General features: G+C 37.1%; 1 protein-coding gene and 1 long non-coding RNA gene across 4 annotated transcripts; one reads left to right on the top strand and one right to left on the bottom strand.

Moving 5' to 3' along the window:
* The first annotated feature begins 4545 nt into the window (after positions 1-4545).
* On the top strand, positions 4546-7580 carry lsm6 (LSM6 homolog, U6 small nuclear RNA and mRNA degradation associated). Of its 2 annotated transcripts, none has more exons than XM_026942226.3 (4): positions 4546-4683; positions 5231-5329; positions 6098-6211; positions 7354-7580. In XM_026942226.3, exons 2-4 carry the CDS (start codon positions 5236-5238, stop codon positions 7386-7388), a joined length of 243 nt encoding a protein of 80 aa, XP_026798027.1. In that variant the 5' UTR covers positions 4546-4683; positions 5231-5235; the 3' UTR covers positions 7389-7580. The 2 variants fall into 2 exon arrangements, with proteins under 2 accessions (XP_026798027.1, XP_034158449.1); XM_034302558.2 differs by lacking the exon at positions 4546-4683 and adding an exon at positions 4721-4968.
* Positions 7581-9120: 1540 nt separating this feature from the next.
* LOC117596903 (uncharacterized) lies at positions 9121-13095 on the bottom strand. Of its 2 annotated transcripts, none has more exons than XR_008301491.1 (3): positions 12803-13095; positions 12080-12201; positions 9121-10360 (listed from the first exon to the last, which is right to left on the bottom strand). It is a non-coding gene; the product is annotated as an uncharacterized LOC117596903 (long non-coding RNA). The 2 variants fall into 2 exon arrangements; XR_004577893.2 differs by having other exon boundaries at positions 12831-13095.
* Positions 13096-18620: the final 5525 nt, after the last annotated feature.

Genomic DNA, 18620 nt, shown 5'->3' with positions numbered 1-18620 from the left:
AATGGACACCAAATTCAACAGGAACTTAGACAGCAGTAACGCAACTGCATATTCAGGGCCTCATTAGCACTACAAACAAGACAAGTGAATCACAAGGTACAAAAAAAATCCAGCTTAGCGTGACCAGTTACCACCTGACAAAACACAGACCAAGCTGATCAAACTGGTAGATTTTATTTGCCAGTTGGTAAAAAGTTGTTTATAGAAAGGAAACCACTTCTGACAAGTTATTTTTAAGAAATAACACAACAGTAAGGCAACTGGATAATATCGAACATTTATTTGTTTATGCACTCCCTGTGTGGAGTTTCACATGTACTCCTCTTGTCCATGTTGGTTACCTCCCAAAAACATTCCAGAAGGTGGACTGGCTATGATAAATTGCCGAAAGGTATGAATATGTGTGTGTGCATGGTGCCGTGGGAATACACCCGGATGGGACTCTAGTCCATCCCAGGGCACCATGCACACACATATTCATACCTTTCCCTAACCAGGAAAAAGTGGTTACTGAAGATGCTTGAAGAATTTAGTCAAGTCTTAAGGAAGCTGGAGAATATCTTATCATATATTCTCCAATAATCTAAGGACATAATATTCTAATATTCAATAATCTAAGGACATTATATTCTCCAATAAGGATTAGGACAATCTACTAGTTTGACCAGCTCAGTCTGTGTTTTGGCACTTGGTAGTCGACTAGACCAAGCTGGATTTTTCAGGAAATTCTTCTCCCCAAGATAGAAATACACGCAGAACATATATAATGGTACTCTTTGAGGTCAAATTCTGTACCATGTTTAGACAGGTACTCTACATCCTCTAGATCCTATAATTAAAGGTAAAAAAAAGATATAGCTTTTGAGGGTACTACCTTATCATAAAGCGTGGACATGGAGAAATATTTGTTTTTATGAGATGAATTGTATCTAGTTACGTTTAGTGAACAAAAGATATGTAATATGTACTTTCAATATGTAAAAAATAATTTTAGCTTTTATTTCTTTGATATTAAACTGATATTGAATTTACAGTTATGGATGAAAAGTAGAGCAGTGGTTCTCAACTGGTTTTGCTTCAGGACCATAATTTTATGTTGGACATCACCTCACAACCCAACACTACACAAAAGTTGTTTATCATATGGAAGAAAATGAATTAATGTGTATTTATATTGCATATGAATGTTATTAATATTACAAATAATTATCCATTGCATAGGCCTAATAAAGTTGGAAAGTATTCATTTACAACCTGAGATAACAGGAAATAAATCATTTCATCAATATATACATACATTACATATAGAGTTGTTAAGGTTGTACCTCATAAGTATTTACAATGGAAAATATCAATTTATTTAAATGCAATGCATATGCGTAATACAGTGCGAAATTAATTATTCACATGACATTAATATGAAAATGGGCCACTATAGACGTAAAATGTATGCATAAACATAATCCTGAGTAAGTGCAATTTACCTAGCCTAAAAAACAAACACTGACCCAAATACTGAATTACAAATTGTACATCCAATCTGAAAAATCCACGACTATTAAAATGCATAAACATAACAATGAGATTTAACAAGAAGAGAGCTGAAATCATAGCCTGTGCAAATCAAAGGCAAACCTGATGATTCTTTTGCATGTTTTCATTTTGCAATGCGATGAGTGAGTTTGTGCAGTGTACAAAGTGTTTTCTCCTAAACAGTGCACGTTTTCGAAAATTTTTTGAGATGTGTCCAGATCCCGTTGCTTTCTTTTGAAAAACTCAGCAGGCTTTATGTCTTTGTGTCTTTATGGCTTGAGAATTTTGCATTCAAAATGCCTTTTGAATCTGTGGTTTGCACAAACCATGCTTTTCTTCTATGCAAGTAAAGCCGTATTTTATGTACTCCAGGTCATATTTTCATTTACCTTGCATAGATTTTTCCATATTTTTTGAGGAAGAGGGAATTTCACTCTGTTTATCCATCTTAGCACCAGTTGTTTACAGATGAATTAGCACCATATTTTCTACTTTTTTCCTTTTTTATGTTTTATCATTTGCATTGTTTTATCCTTTGCAATTGCAATCATAAAGGGCCCAGGACCCTCTTCTGGGTCACGACCCACCAGTTGAGAACCACTAAAGTAAAGTAACGGTAAAAGACATTTTAAACACAGGTAAAAATTTCCTTCACAACAACCTATATGCCTATTTCATATACAGTCAGGTCCATAACTATTTGGACAGTGGCACGATTTTTGTAATTTTGCCTCTGTATACCACCACAATGAATTTGAAATGAAGCAATCAATATTTGATTAAAGTGTAGACTTTCAGCTTTAATTCAAGGGGATTCACAAAATTGTTGCACTAACCTTTTAGGAATTAAAGACATTTTTTTTTACAAAGTTCCTCCATTTTCACAGGCTCAAAAGTAATTGGACAATTGACTGATAAGCAGTTTAATAGCCAGGTGTGGCCTGTTTCCTCCTTATTTCATGACAAATTAAGGAGATAAAAGGTCTGGAGTTGATTCTAAGCGTTGAATTTGCATTTGGTAGCTGTTCATGGGAACTCTCAATATATGGTCCAAAGAGGTGTCGATGCAAGTGAAAGAGTCCATCATTGGGCTAAAAAAAAAAAAAAAAAAGATCTATCATAGAGATCAGACCTATCAGAAACTTTAGGAGTGAGCAAATCAGCAATTTGGTACATTCTTGAAAAGAAGGAATGCACTGGTGAGCTCAGCAACACCAAAAGGCCTGGAAGGCCACAGAAAACAACTAAAGTGGATGATTGCAGAATTCTTTCCTTGGTGAAGAAAAACCCCTTCACAACATCCCCCTAGCCAAGTCAAGAACACTCTAGGTAGGTGTAACGTTGTCAAAGTCTACAATCAAGAGATGCCTCCATGAATGTAAATACAGATGCAAACTGCTGGTAACACTCAAGAACAAAAAGGCTATAATAGATTTTGCTAAAAAAAAAAAAAAAAAAACTCTAAAAAAGGCCTGACCAGTTCTGATGCAAGATTAACTTGTACCAGAATGAGGGGAAGAGTAGAGTATGGGGAAGGAAAGGAAGGGCTCATGTTCTAAAGCATACCACATCATCTGTCAAACATGTGGAGGCAGTGTTATGGCATGGGCGTGTATCATGGGTCACCGTTGTTTATTGATGAAAAACTGATAGGGCGGCGCTTCACAGTACAGATGGATAATGACCCAAAACATACCGTGAAAGCAATCCAAAGCCTTCTTAAGGCAAAGAAACAGAATGTTCTTAAATGGCTGAGTCAGTCACCTGACCTCAACCCAATTGAGCTGCTTTTCACTTACTGAAGACAAGACTGAAGGCAGAAAGACCCACAAATAAGCAGCAACTGAAGGCAGCTGCAGTAAAGGCCTGGCAAAGTATCTCCAGGGAGGAAACTCAGCATTTGGTAATGTCCTTGGATTCCAGACTTCAGGCAGTCGATGACTGCAAAGGATTTGCCTGCAAGTAGTAAAAATAATCATAATATTTATGACTGTTAGTTTGTCCAATTAGTTTTGAGCCTGTGAAAATGAAGGGACTCTGTAAAGAATGCCTGTAATTCCTAAACGGTTAATGCAATATTTTTGTTTAACCCCTTGAATTTAAGCTGAAAATACTTGTATAAATACTATAGAAAATACTTTAGAAAATACTTATGGACCTGACTGTAAATAGCAAAATCGAAACCACTTAGAAAACAGGCCTCTATTACTAGACTTAAAATGTAATCATTAAAATGCTTTTCATATCTTATTATTTTTTTAATTAATGTGTGAATCCATTTAACATCTCATGCTTGAAACATCTTTTCCCCATGAGTCATCCACTGTAGGTTATGAAAAACTTACATTTCAGTCAACATTCACTCAACCTTGTTACCTGAACAAATTCACTCCTATGAAATATTTGGAATATTCCACAAGTCACATGTTCAACAGGAAATTTCTTGAAGATCATGGGAAGAAAAAAAGTCGTCTCATTTCTTTCTTTTTGACAATATTGTGTATTTTATTGTGTAAATTATAGATTGAAAGTAAATTAAATCTTTACAAGGTCCTTTATTTTCTCAGACCATTAGCATAGATGCTAGTTAACTAGATTTAGTGTATTTGCTAATTATATGCTAAAAATACACTCAATACTGTTACTTATTAGCAGAATGCAGACAGTGAGAGAGAGAGAGATAGAGAGAGAGAGAGAGAGAGATAGAGAGAGAGAAAGAGAGAGAGAGAGAGAGAGATAGAGAGAGCTTGTTGCCTGATAGGGTTTAATAAATTTTTTAATACATTTTTGAATGGTTAAATATTTTCATACATTCAGTAATGAAAGTGGATAAAAATAAAGTTTTATTAAAAGTTACAAGGGCACAATCCTGAAATCATCCTTTACATGTTTCTTTGAATTATTTAGTATATGCTTGCTGAATAATAACGACAGTTTGACTGAATAATTTATGTCAACAAGCACACAACAAATACACTAAGATGTTGCACTACAGTACCTCTTTAGCCATGTTTATTGAAATGCGTTCTGTATTGTCCCGTGACGGCTTCCGTATGCTGTGTTAATCCTGAAAGCCGATTGGTTGTACACCGTCAGCGCTACATTTCACCAAGACGTGCAGCGAACGTCGGAGCTAGCATAGCAACAGACGTGAGTATTAACAGACCTTACCGCATAGTTAGCTTTTATTGTGTTTGTTTTTTTAGCAGAACTATATTTACAGCTATGCTTTAGCCACATTTACAAATTCTAGGATTGTAGCAGATTCATTTTATCATTAAGTAAGGTTGGGGAGAACTTTTTTTCTCCTACCTGTATTCCGACAAAACGCTGCTTCCGGTATTAAGATTATCTCGCGTGTGATTGGCGGAATGATGGTTGAGTCTGAGAAACCATCCAATCACGTGACAGAAGGCTGGATTTGACGGAATAGAGGTGGGGATAAAGGCTGTTAGCGTGGTAAATTGAACAAAATAGCTAATAGTTACGATTATAAACAGCCAGTATGTTATAATTATAATTAGTGTGTAGTTAAGGAGCAGTTAATTGCATTGCAAGACCAGATTATGTAGAATTGATTCTTTCTCCACACATTGTAATGTGAATGTATGTAAATTACACTTGCATTGTGTGATGTATCATAACTCACTATCTATTGGCATCTTGATGGTAATTTTATTTTTCTTTCTCATTTTAGTGAAAATGAGTGTACGCAAGCAGACCCCAAGTGACTTCCTGAAGCAGATCATCGGACGGCCAGTAGTGGTGAAGCTCAACTCTGGAGTGGATTACAGAGGTGAAGAAACCGTGGATGATCTAAGTGGATCTTTATAGCCATTACATCTGACACAATGGAATGAAATGTCGTTTCTTCAGGACCACGGTGCAACCCGATAATCCCGACCACATAAAATCCAAAGAACAATTCAGTATGATACAATAAACGAAGCAGGCTGACAGAGTGCACGCTGACTATAAAGGATGACGTTATAATAAACATAACAGCCATAAGGACACGAGTACGGTCGAGATGACAACTCGAACAGGATGGTGGAGCACAGCGGTTAAGAATTTTAAGCATCTGAAGAAAGATTGAGCTCAGATGAAAAGGTTTTTACTTCTATAACAGTGCCAGGAGCATCAGATTTAGATGAAACAGCATCGCAAAAAACAGGAAAGAATAAATTATCGCTTTAATTACGTAAATTGAATGTGTCTAAACCTGAGAGGCAGCCGTGTGAAAAATAGCTCTGGTTTGTGTTCAGGTGCAGTCATCAATGCTTTAAGCATCTAATGATAAGTAAGGAATAAAACACATGTGGTGTGTTGTTGTAGGAAAATAATTAACAACAGGGGAGTTACTGTTGCCACCCCAAACTCACAGACTTAGTAATTTTGTAATAATTGTATAAAATAAGGTTATTTATCAGCAGGTTGTTTATAAAGCCAAACATTCAGTTCAGCCGATATGTTTGTTCTGCTGTTTGCTCATATAGAGGTTATATGAAGGTTGTGTAGAGCTTTTCCTTTTCTGAACCTCTGTTCTTCTTGTGTTCGTCTCAAGGTGTTCTTGCGTGCCTCGACGGCTACATGAACATCGCAGTGGAGCAGACGGAGGAGTACGTCAACGGCCAGCTGAAGAACAAATACGGAGATGCATTTCTCAGAGGAAACAATGGTACGTGGTGAAAATCGTCTCTGCATGGAATTGAATTGCGTTTAATGTTCTAATCTAATGACCAATCAGGAATCGCTGGGAAAACAACTGTAGTGAGGTTATAAACATGGATCAATCAAGGCAGGCAAGTACGTAATAACAGATCAGGGCTGTAGTTCAGGTGCAAGGCAAATCACAGGTTTATGATACGTTAACGTTTCTGTAGTAACAACATGCTCGTCTTGCTGAAATGTGCACGATGGCTGCTCCATAAACGGATTTAAATCGTGTGTAATTGCTGCTATGGTTCAACAAACACAGTTTCGTGGGCGTTCCACAACATTAAACGTAACTATAAATGGGTAAAAAGTACACTGTCGTTCTATAAAGGTGCATTTGGCAAGATTAGTCTTTTTGATTTATTTATTTTTTTTATTTCCTTAAACTCCTTGAGCTCACTCCCTTAATCCCGCCCATGTTCACGAAGCTCCGCCCCCAGGATCTTGGGTGACTCGTAGAGTGTCTGTAAAATGACCGACACGAGGCGTATCCAAACACAGACAAGCATTCCAGACTGGAAATTGGTTTTACAAAAAGGTTTTATCAGCAACTTTTTAAAAATTTTTTTTTTTTTTTTTTTTTATAAACACTTGTGCTAAGTCCACGGCTTAATCTGTTTTTTTTTTTTTAAACACCATGTTCTACATACCTTCCTGGTTATTTGTACAAATAGGGAATTAAACAAAAGAATATTGCATCTTTTAATTAATAAAAAATGCTTGAGTTGGCAAATTTCTCTGGTATAAGACGGATAACACACTTCGGGACATGCTGTTATTGAAAAAGAATCAACTTCAGAGTGGTAACAGTAACCTTCGTTGTACGTAGTGCCACAAGGGCCACATCACACCACCCTGTTGTTGATTATTTTCCTGTAACAGCATGCGCCTAAGTGTTTTACTCCTTAGTAAAATACATAGCAATTGGATAGCTTTGGTACAAAACAGCATTAAACACTGTGTAATGTAAAGTGGAGAGAAATTATTAATAATTCCTGATTGGTGAGAAAAATTGTTTTTTTTTTTTTTTTGTATTCTCCATTTTTTTCGGCAAATTGTCATACAACTTTTATCTTTATCTATTGCATGTTTCCTGTTTTGTAGTGTTATACATCAGCACCCAGAAGAGGAAGATGTGAAAGTGTTGCTGTCTGAAATGTGCCAGTTATTTTGCTGTTTATATTCTGTGGGTTATTATTTTTTTTTTCTTTTAATTTTTAGCACTAATAAACTCGTTTTTGTTTGACTCGGTGACTTCTTGTTTTGTAAATGAAGGTTTGTATTGCTGTCACACACACGTGATGCAATAAAATCCTGTTTTTCCCACTGAACCGTTTGTTATGCTCTTTATTTTTTGGTTTTGATTGTGTGTTGTGTGTAGTACAGGATTTTAGCTTTAGTGCTCTCAGAGCCCGACCCGTGTGTACTAGCATGAGGACGTGTTTTTGTAAGAGTCACTGTGGATAAAGCCGTGTACCGAATACTGAAAAATAAACCTGAATTCACTGCTCAGTCTGAGCTTCACGTTTGATTAAGAGGTACTTCACGTGTTTTCATGCTTTTTATAATTGCGTATTGTGATTGGTGACTTTGTTTATTGCGCCACTGCATGTACTTTAGGTTAATTGTACATCATTTGTTTTATATTAATATTTACATTAATATTTAATGTCTTGCATGTGTGGTGTAGTAATTTCCCATAGAGGACTGATAAAGTTCCCTTTCCTTTCCCTTCCATTACACTCTGTTCACTTATCTTCTGTTCTGTTCATTTACATTGTTTCTTTCCATACTGTTCTCTTCCGTTCCGTTCCTTTACATTCTGTTCTGTTCCTTTACGATACGTTCCTTTACGTTCTTTTCCCTTATGTTCAGTTTATTTATCTTCTGTTTCTTTCCTTTACAGGACTAATACGATCTGTTCCTTTACATTTCATTCCTTTCCTGTTTCATCATGTTCTATTTCTTTACATTCTGAGCTGCACCTTTACATTCTCTTCTGTTCCTTTACTTTCTGTTTCTTTACGTTCTCTTCTGTTCCTTTACATTCTGTTTCTTTATATTCTGTTACTTTATATTCTTTGTCTTTACTTTCTGTTCTGTTTCTTTACATTCTGTTCCTTTACTTTCTGTTTCTTTACATTCTGTTCCTTTATATTCTTTTTCTTTACTTTCTGTTCTGTTCCTTTGCATTCTGTTTCTTTACGTTCTGTACCTTTACATTTACTTTCTTTCTGTTCAAATAATTTGCATTCTGTTTCTTTACATTCTGTTTCTTTACATTCTGTTCCTTTGCATTCTGTTTCTTTACATTCTGTTTCTTTACATTCTTTGTCTTTACTTTCTGTTCTGTACCTTTACATTATGTTCCTTTTCTTTACATTCTGTTCCTTTACATTTACTTTCTTTCTGTTCAAATAATTTGCATTCTGTTCCTTTTTGTTCTGTTCCTTTACATTCTGCTCCTTTACATTCTGCACCATTCCTTTATGTTCTGTTACTTTCTTCTATTTCTTTACATTGTTTCTTTACATTCCATTCAGTTACTTTACATTCCTTATCTTTCTTTTACATTCTGCTCCTTTATGTTTCCATTCTTTTACATTCCCTACTTTTCCTTTACATTCCATTTCTTTACATTCTGTTCATTTTCCATTTCATTTCCTATTACTTTCCCTTTTCCTTTTTCCCTTTTCCTTTTCCTGAAATCTGCCACCTGATTGTGATTGGAAAAAAGGACGTTCTGTGTTTTCCCTGCAGTGACCTAAGCTCTGAACGAGGAGCTTTTTAAAGGTGACCTGATTAGCCGCCGTTCCACCTGGACCTCATTAGGGAAAAGTCCAGCCGACGACCTTTCGTGTGATTGGCAAGTCGCAATGTCTCAGTGCACGAGCTGAATCGCTGCTCCTAGGGTTTAAAACTAATCAAACACTTTCTGTGAAAGAGCACAACCTCTGGGTGTGGAAATGTTTTTTTGTTCCCTCAGTATTAATATTAACATGCGATATGATCTTGTTGCCATTTGAGACGAGGGCATGTAGGTCAGAGTGAGTTTATCTGATGACCCACATTTTTAATAGACCTGCGCATGCTGAACGTCGGAAACTCTGATTAATTACTGCAGCTCATACCAAAGCGCTGCCGGATTCTTGATTTTGATTGGTCAGAAGATTCTTTTTTTTTTGTTTTTTTTTCTGGCTACAAGGGAAATTGCAGGTTTATATGAATGCATTCGATTCTAGTGTGTTATCGTTTCTATGGTAACAGGTTACATAGGAACTTGTATATTGGACACGCCATGTAAAAATAAATGTGTAACAGTTGATATGATCAAGATTTCTGTTTATTTAATGTCTTTTTGTAAGGAGTCTCCAGTATCGGTGCTTTGGAACAGTCAGCTGTAAATTTTAGGGACACTTTGTGCTCTTCTTTTTTTTTTTTTTTTTTTTCTTATTAATATTGAGAGAAAAAAAAGGCTGGTGAGAAAACGGATTTTTAAAGCTGCTCTAATGTAAGTGATAACAGGGACAAACTTGTGTCACAGACTTTACACAACATTAAAGTAACTAGAAATGGATAAAAATTCCAATGTGTCATTTTAAATAAAGAAACAAATGTAATTGTTGGTAATTTGCTATGTGGCAAATTCACACAGGAAAGCGTCACACAATGAATGACCACATTCACTGATTATTTTTCTAAAACAGTACACCTCAAGTGTTATTAACAGTTATTTTGCACTGCTTTTCATCCTGAAATGGCTTTCATAAAATCAAAACTGCTCCAGTCTGACATTTGTGCTTTGTCCACGCAAGGTTTCGACATTTTGTGCCATCCTAAGTGTGCCTGGCAATTTAGCAAATGAGCCCGAGCTGTGTGACAGTTCATTAGGCTAAGATAAGGAAACCCAATAAACATATGACTCATTAGGCTCTTAATGAGCTGCTTTTTAAACGCTTTGAGTTTTCTCAGCGTGGAGAGGCTTCACTAGGACCGGTGTTTTCTTTGGGCTGCTGCATGCGCACGCTCTCTGCCCCTGAAAGGGAGACAAAAGGCTGCCAAGGTCAGGCCTGAGCGCAGGATGAAGGACGCTGTATTGATTCAGCTCTGTCTGTAACAGGAGAGAGAAAGAGAGAGGGAGAGACAGAGAGAGGGAGAGCGCAGGATCATTACAGCAACTGTGGCGCAAATGTTGATCCTACTGTAATCAAAGACCTCAAGCTCCCCCAGCGCCCTTCCTGCAAACAACCTCGTCGCTTTGCTTGAAGCCTAATTAGCACTATTTGCAGTAATGGCCTTACGGCTAAATGGACACTGTCTTATTAGGGCGACTCTAATGACCCTGCAGCGTTCGTCTCAGATGCAATCTGTTGTCCTGGTTCATTCGTTCTGTGCTTCTTTTTCATTTACATGCAGCATTAATTAGCCTAGATGCCTAAGGTGAATGGAAAAAACAGTCTCTTTGTGCTACGGAGCTGTTTTTTTTTTTTTTTTGTCATTTCAGGTGTTTGTACAGTAAAGCGCTTTTGCATGAACACAGCCGGAGTGTTGGAGATGCACAGTGCAGGGACAACTTGTGGGAAGTTTAAGGTCTGCAGCTCCACCAGCAGGTAAACTTGTGGTACTGCAGGGTCTTTTGTGGCCAGAGGTTGACCTGAATGGCCCCACTGCACTGCAGTGCGTCGTACGTTTAACCCTGTTTCCTACGCCTCCAGCTCTTACAAGCAGTGCTATGTACAGTATTCAGTCATTTAGGAATTTTCTACTCACAGAAAATACCATATAAATAAAGATTTGATAAATAATAATAATAATAATAATAATAATAATAATTAGTAGTATTAAATGTTAAATGTTCTCAAGCATGAGATGATGGATTTCAAGGGAAAAAAAACAGAAAATAAGATAAAAAAAAATAATATTAAGCCTCATTCATGATGAATTTTCATTTTTATCATTCATTGCAAGTCCAAAAAAATCTCAAAATGCGCTGTAAAAATTAAAAAAATTAAAGAAGCTGATTGTAAGTCTTGCACAGAGCTAATTTCCGGGTAATGTTTCTGAAATGATAATATACAGCTTTAGACATGTTTCTTACTCTATATGAGAATCAAATAACACATCAGCATCTAGAGTTACACCAAAGTCCTCATCTGTAGCTTTTGGTTTCACTGAATTTTCAAATGCAGTGTAAGTTAATAGATTAATACAAAATAAAGTATATTTCAGAATCAGAAACAGAAGCATGTGGAAGGATGAAAGATCAGACATGTCTTTTACACCAGTTGGGGGTGTGCTGTCGGGCTGGGCTATGAAAAAAATAGCAATATCATGAGAAATTATGTCATGATACACTTTTCTGAGATATTGTGAGGATCGTGATTTATATTTATAAAGCAGATTTAATTAAAAAGAATTCTGCTGTTTTCATCTTTAAATTTGATACTTTATTATTATTATTATTATTATTATTATTATTATTATTATTTTACAAATTCTTACAGAATTTTCCTTGTTTTTTGTTCACCTGAAATAAAAGTGGCATCAGACTCATTATTTTGGAGGTTTCTTTTTACAATTACAATTTTTAATTTATTAAAGAATGACATCATTTTTTTAATCAGTTTATAGTTGCACTTAACAAGTATGTTCATGTTATCACTTGCATTATAGCAGCTATAAACAGCCATTCCCTTGTTCATGATGAAATAAAACAATTCTTGATATTTTTTTGAGCGCAGTATATGTACATTATCAGAATTTGATTCATATTTTATCCTTTAAATGTTTTAATTGTTTACATAAAAAGACATAATTAAAAAAAGCCTACAAATCCCTTATCACTGGGAGGACGTGAATTCGAATCCCAACAATGCCACAACCATCCATGGATCCAAGGGAGCAAAATCGTCCGAGCTCTCTGGGTGGGAGGGACGACATACTTTTTCTTGCCTGTCAATCACAGAGACAACAGCCAGTTGTAGGTGTCTGTAAGCTCATGTATGTGGAGGAGGGCAGATTAGTCTGAGTGTGTTAGTCTGCCCTGTGACAAAGTATGAACAGATGTGGAGATCGGTAGCTGTCCTATAATAGGGGAGAGTTAGCTAGCGGGTGGGAATTGGCCCAGACCAAACTGAGATTTGAGGAGAAAATGTGGAAAAATAATAAAAAAACCTACAAAGCACAGTGTTGCATATTTTCAAAGAACCTAACAAATACATTTAAATCAAACTTCCTTTTTTATGTGTGCACTGTTTTGAAAACCATCTTGATCTTTGACCCATAAATAAATATGAAAGTTTTTCCTTGCCTTTTTTTTTGATATTTTGGGCACTAACAAAGGTTCCAGGCCTTGATTGAAGCTTACTAGCTAAAAAGGAATGAAATGTTCCTCTCCACATCTTCAGCATCAACAGACTTCGCCTCTATTTACATAGCAAAGCCAGAAGAAGGGCTGTGTGTGTGCCTCCATACAGGGTAAAGCCTCGGATCTGCGCCCCTGCATGCGAACTTGAACTGACGTGACCCGGCGATGATGAATGAAAAAGATCACCTTTCACTCGCTGACTCTTTCTCCTTACCGGGGCTGGGCCTTGGCGCTTTGTAGCTCTTTTCCTTTCCATTAGCTGTATAAACAGATGAGGACATGGCAGTAAGTCACGTCCTGCAGTGTCATGCTGCATTTCTCTGTGTTTTCTTCCTTAAGCTGAAAGAGAAAAGCTGTGTGCTCAGACCGGAGATTGTACCACCGCTGGGCTCTTAATTTAGACCACACCGCTGTCCCTCATGGCCTGGAATGTCCCCTCTGACCTTCCTATCTGAAAAGAGCTATTCCGGACGCAGACAAGGGGCCTCGCATGATTTATCGGAAGTACAAATGGGCCGGCGAAACGGCTTGGCTCGAAGGAGTGCCATTAGTTTTGAGGATAAAGAAGCCACAGGGGGATATTTTACCTCGATGGAAACCCTTTACCTGACTACATTGACCTCTCGTGGTCGTTGTAAATTACACCTCTTCAGTGGTGAGGGATTTGCTTTAGCTTGTGGGGTTGTGTTCAGCAGAGAGATTTGTGCGTTTTGTAGAGTAATTAAATATAATCATTAATGAGTCTAGTACAATTGCTAAAATGGGCTCTGTTATAAAATGTGGAAATGTTTGCCATTGCCAGTCTTATCTAAAGGTCTATATAAATTCAGATTTTTCTCGAGTTAAAGAGACAATTTAACCAAAACTAAAAATTATATATACTTCCCTTTGTTTCACTCACATTTTCTGAGCAATTTGGTCTTGGTCAATTCCCACCCACCAGCTAACCCTCCCCTATCACACGACAGCTATCAACCGTGGAGGATTTCGGCTAAGGTGCTTCTCGTATCCATAAACTGCTGCTCTTGCTACATCACAGCACATCATAACACACTCGGAGGAAAGCGCTATCTGCCCTCTTCCACATACATGCCCTCACAGATGCTCATGATTGGCTAGAGGCACCGCGATTGACTTCCAGTGCATCGTCAAGATTCAAACTCGCAGTCTGCCGACAATATCGCGAATGTTGTTTAAATGTTGATAAGTGTCCGCTTAGGTGTAAATGAGTGTGTGAGTGATGCCTTGTGATGGACTAGCATCCCATCCAGGATCCAGTGGACCCAGGATACACAGCGATAATGACCAGTGAGGTTGCAGATCTGGCAACCTTGGACACTGTAAACCAACAAAGAGTTTAGCTGACATGTGCACACACAAAATGGTCTCCATTTGTATTCCATGTAATTTATTTGTTTGAACGTAAGCAGTGCTGTGCAATAATTTACCCAGCATCAGTAAGTGGGTGGAAAAAGCCCATAAAACACTCCAACAAAAAAAAAAACAAGATATGCAATGTTGTTATAGCTGTTTGTGAATTAAAACATTGGCTTCTAAGTGCAAAACTGGATCCAAATGTTAACACAAACCCCTCGGATCAAACAGTACATCACCTCAGTGTGTTGTAAAGCTGTAGTGTCAGAGAGCAGCTCAGTTTTAGTAGGTAAATCTGTAACGCCGACTCGTCTCTCTCTCTCTCGCCCTCACTCTCTCTCTCTCTGTATGATTGAGCCTCGCGTGAAAACCAGACTAACCCTGCACTCAAGCAATTAGCCCCCTTCACCGCATCACTCTGACTGCCAATTTGTCCGCCATAGAACATGACGCAGAGCGCCGCTGGCACGCGGCCAAAATGCTAATGGAATTGCCAGAGCATTTTGTTTCCCTTCGAGTAACCGTGGACGGTGTGCGCCGGCAAAAACCCTGTTAGGCCCCGGTAATTGAGTGTATTTTGTTGCTAGTGCAGCGATGAATAACTGGCACCTCTGGCATCCTCACAGCAGAGGAAAAAAGCAAGTATCTGTGTGCAAGAGAAGGAAGGAACAGTATCATAAATGTATAGTACAACTAAATATCATGGTTTTAACATATAACAGCATCTGTCTCTAACTTTATATTGTCGAGAGGATCATATTAAATGCTGTTTACACCACAGCATTGTTGAATTCCCGATTCTGATTGGTCAGAAAAGGTGGTGATTAATTTTCCATAACAGCAGTTCTGACAGTAGTTCTGGCTACAAAGTTTACAGTAACGCACTCGTCCTAGTACTCTATCGTTTATATCGTAACAACCTGCACAGGGACGTGTCTGGTGGATGCATCACATAAACCAATTTTAAAAAGTGTGTAATTGTTGTAATCTGGTGACTTTTCGGTTTATTTAGTTTATTTAACATTTTTGGAAGGAGTCTCCAGTGTCAGTGCTTGTAACAGTGCTTTTGTATGTTGTAACGTTAAGTTTTCCAGCATGGGAATGTTTTCAGGATAGTTGCAGTTTCTGTATATATATATATATATATATATATCTCAGAGGTATAGACAAAAGGCAAAAATCAGACTATATATATATATTTCCTACCTAACCGATGTACAGTATAAACAATTGGACTCTTCAGCACTTTTTGCGAAGCCTTACAGTTTGTCTGTCACTCTAATAAGTTCTGAGCTGTTCAGATCTGGGTTATATACCTGTGTATGTATATCTTATATTTTCTGATTTTTGCCTTTATCTCACCCTCTGGATTTGTCTATACCTCTGATTTCTGGATTATTGACCTTGCTTGTTTCTTTGACCACGTTTTTGGACTGTGTATGTTCTGAGATTTTTTTGGTACCTACGATACACTCCGGAATCATGGCGACAATGACCAGGGGGTTGTTATGCAGATCTGGCAACCCTGGACACTGAAAACCAATAGTGAAAGATTTTAGTTGACACATACTGCATCCTTGTAAATTTGATCAGTCACCTTCTAAATACTAGCATACTAATATATCTAGCTAGTGTTAATGAAAAAATGGCTAGCTAACAGTTGCTTTTCTTCTAGATTGTTTGAGTAATGCTAGATGATATATGCACAAGCAGATGTCAATTACTCTTCTAACTTGTAAAATGAATTAATTAACACTTTTAAATTCTTGTGTGTTGGGCAGGACTAACAGGACACCAGTCTATCCCAGAATGTCACAATAATATGAAATGTCTAATAAATAATAACGGTATGAAATGAAATATGAAAAAACATGCAGTTTGCACAGTGTTATTACTTGTAGCTCCAGTGCAAAACTGAATAAGCAAACCTTAGACATCAAGCATGTCTTAGCTGATCATTTGCTTTATTCAGAACTGGCAACATCTAGACCGGTGTCTAGATGGAAAATACAGCAGATTGCATCTTTTTTCTTGAAATATGATGTAAAATCAAAACACATAAACATAAGATAGCAAGCATTGCAATAAACATCAAATAGCGGTCTTGTATATTGTAAATATAGTTGTAATTATCACAGGAATCACGGCGAATTTGGTTTAATTTTGCAATATGGCTTCCCTCATTATTCAACAGCTTATAAAATAGCACTTGATCCAGCACATCCTATTATTATGCATTTTATTGATTTTTTTAAAATATTTTTTTATGGTGTTCCAGCAATTAAAATGTGCACGAATTAATGAAGCCATTTGATGTTATAAATCATAATGTGTTGCACAGGATGCATTTGATCATGGTTTTAATTCATTATTTTGATTTGTCGAATTAATAAAAGTGCATCAATATTTGATTTAATTTTGTAACTTTTACATAAATTCTGAATAGTGCTTAAGTCTGCAGTTACTTCTGAGGTCTGAATACTGATGTGCGCAATTTCAGTATAAACTCCTGACTATGCATTCTTAACTCTAATCCCAATATGGCCCAAAGACTGTAAAAGTGAATTCAGTACTTAGGCTTTTTCCTTTGCAGTGTAATATTGGTCAAGGGTAAAACCCAGACAGTAGAGTTATGTCTATGGACTGCATGTGGCACATCAGGACACACACCCACACACACACACACACACACACACACCTAGTGTAATCAGTGTGATTAGGCCCAGCTCCCTCTCTCTTTCTCTCTCTCATGTCAATCGGACTCACACTCTGCCTTTTAGCCTGAGATGCGACTCTAATAAAGTAGAGTACAGACACGGAGAGGCTGTTAAACTGAATGTGACATGGTAGGCTGAGCAGTTACACCACACAGGCCACGCAGTGTCACTCGGAGAATTTTATCGAGCAGCTCTGCTCTTATTCAGATGAACACTGCTGGTGTGATATGATTACAAAACACGCTCCTGCTTGCAGAGTCACTTTAGGTAGATGGATGATTACGGACATTAATCCTGTCTTTCCTGCCTGGAGACTAGCCTAATTATTGCATATTACATATCAATATTTTGATCATGTTTGGAAATGGTAAGCGTCTTATTCTTAATTCAGATGCAGGTTTAGAACTAAAAAAATGACAAAAAATATCTTAATACATAATATATTCACTGTAAAGCAAAAGAAATCAATTTACACTGCATCAGCACAAGGTAAATATACATGTACAATAATAATTTCTCTAGACTTTATGTATAATTTTTTTTTGAGAGTTAGAGCAGACATTTTTTTTGCATATTTTTCTAAAGGTTGTAAGTATGTGTTCATGATTTATGATATACTGTATAAAACTCTTAGAATGAGTTCTTCTACACTTTGTGTATTAAATTATGATCCAAGGTTAACTGAATTTCCACAAAAATCTTGAAGGATTGCATTCCTCAAGTAGTCAAGCAGCATTTTCGACATGTCACGTTCATGATTAGAGCTGTGAGATGGAATTGAACCCAGAGTGCTATACCGTGATGAATCCTGATTATATTTTTTAGGTGTCTGGAGATGCAAAATTTTGTTCCTGTTGCTTCAGCTTGGTTTTTAGCAGTGATCTAAAGACAAAAAAAGATAACAAGAATACAGAATGCAGGACCTGCAGTGAAGTAAATGTCCAGTAACAGCATCGGGTAGAACTGCTTCCGATTAATCCACTGTCAGAAATCTATGCAAAGTAAATAAGATGTGTTAATAAATAAATGCATAAAATCATGCAGATACAGGTCAAGAGCTTCAGATAATCATGGCATGTTTGACCGTGGCATGGTTGTTAGTGCCAGATGGGCTGAGTATTTGAGAAACTGCTGATCTCCTGAGATTTTCACACTCTAGGGTTGTGAAAGATTAAAAAAACATCCAGTGAGCAGCACTCCTGCAGGCGGAAATGCCTTGCTGATGAGAGAAGAGAATCAGAGGAGAATGGCCACTCTGGTTCGAAAGGCTAACTCAAATCACCACTCTTTACAACCGTGGTGAGCAGAAAAGCATCTCAGAACACACAACACAGAATGCACAGAGTTACAGAGTCAGCATGGAGCAGTCACAGCGTCCAAATATCATCAAAACTAGAATCATGATAGGCTGACTCTCAAAACAAGTTTTAAACAACAATAAGTGCTATGGATGTGATCATTTCTGATGTTCCAGACTGAATCCCAATCAGAAGAAGAAATATTATTAAGGATTTTATTAAATTAAATTAAATTAAAGTCATTTGTTGGTCTCTGCAATCACTGAAACTCTCCAGAGATGCAGATGCTTTTTTGTTGGCTTACATCAGAGTGCATTTTTTGATTTGATTGTGATGCATGAGGATGTTTTTTTGACGAGACGGTTTTATAAAAGTGGAACAATTTGCACTAATGCTCTAGTGTTCTAGCTGTAATGGTCACGATCAAACACATATGTTGCCACTTAAAATTTCATTATTCCAAATCATAGCTTTAGGCTGCCAATCTGTTCCTGTTTAGCGTTATGCAATACATGGTGGCCTTTTACTTTAAAGTATAGAGATTATCCAGATTATATCCGATTTAAGATATGTGAGACGGATGCTGGCAACACAATTACACCTTAGTGCTTAATG

This window comes from Pangasianodon hypophthalmus, chromosome 3 (assembly GCF_027358585.1).
Source record: "Pangasianodon hypophthalmus isolate fPanHyp1 chromosome 3, fPanHyp1.pri, whole genome shotgun sequence".
Classification (NCBI taxonomy): domain Eukaryota; kingdom Metazoa; phylum Chordata; class Actinopteri; order Siluriformes; family Pangasiidae; genus Pangasianodon; species Pangasianodon hypophthalmus.
This window is presented reverse-complemented; position numbering and strand designations above follow the sequence as displayed.

Excerpts from the sequence above, each read along its gene's own strand:
- lsm6 (XM_026942226.3), top strand. The coding sequence starts at position 5,236 with ATGAGTGTACGCAAGCAGACCCCAAGTGACTTCCTGAAGCAGATCATC. Across the intron at positions 5,330-6,097 it reads CTCTGGAGTGGATTACAGAG|GTGTTCTTGCGTGCCTCGAC; the intron begins GTGAAGAAACCG and ends GTTCGTCTCAAG. Across the intron at positions 6,212-7,353 it reads ATTTCTCAGAGGAAACAATG|TGTTATACATCAGCACCCAG; the intron begins GTACGTGGTGAA and ends CCTGTTTTGTAG.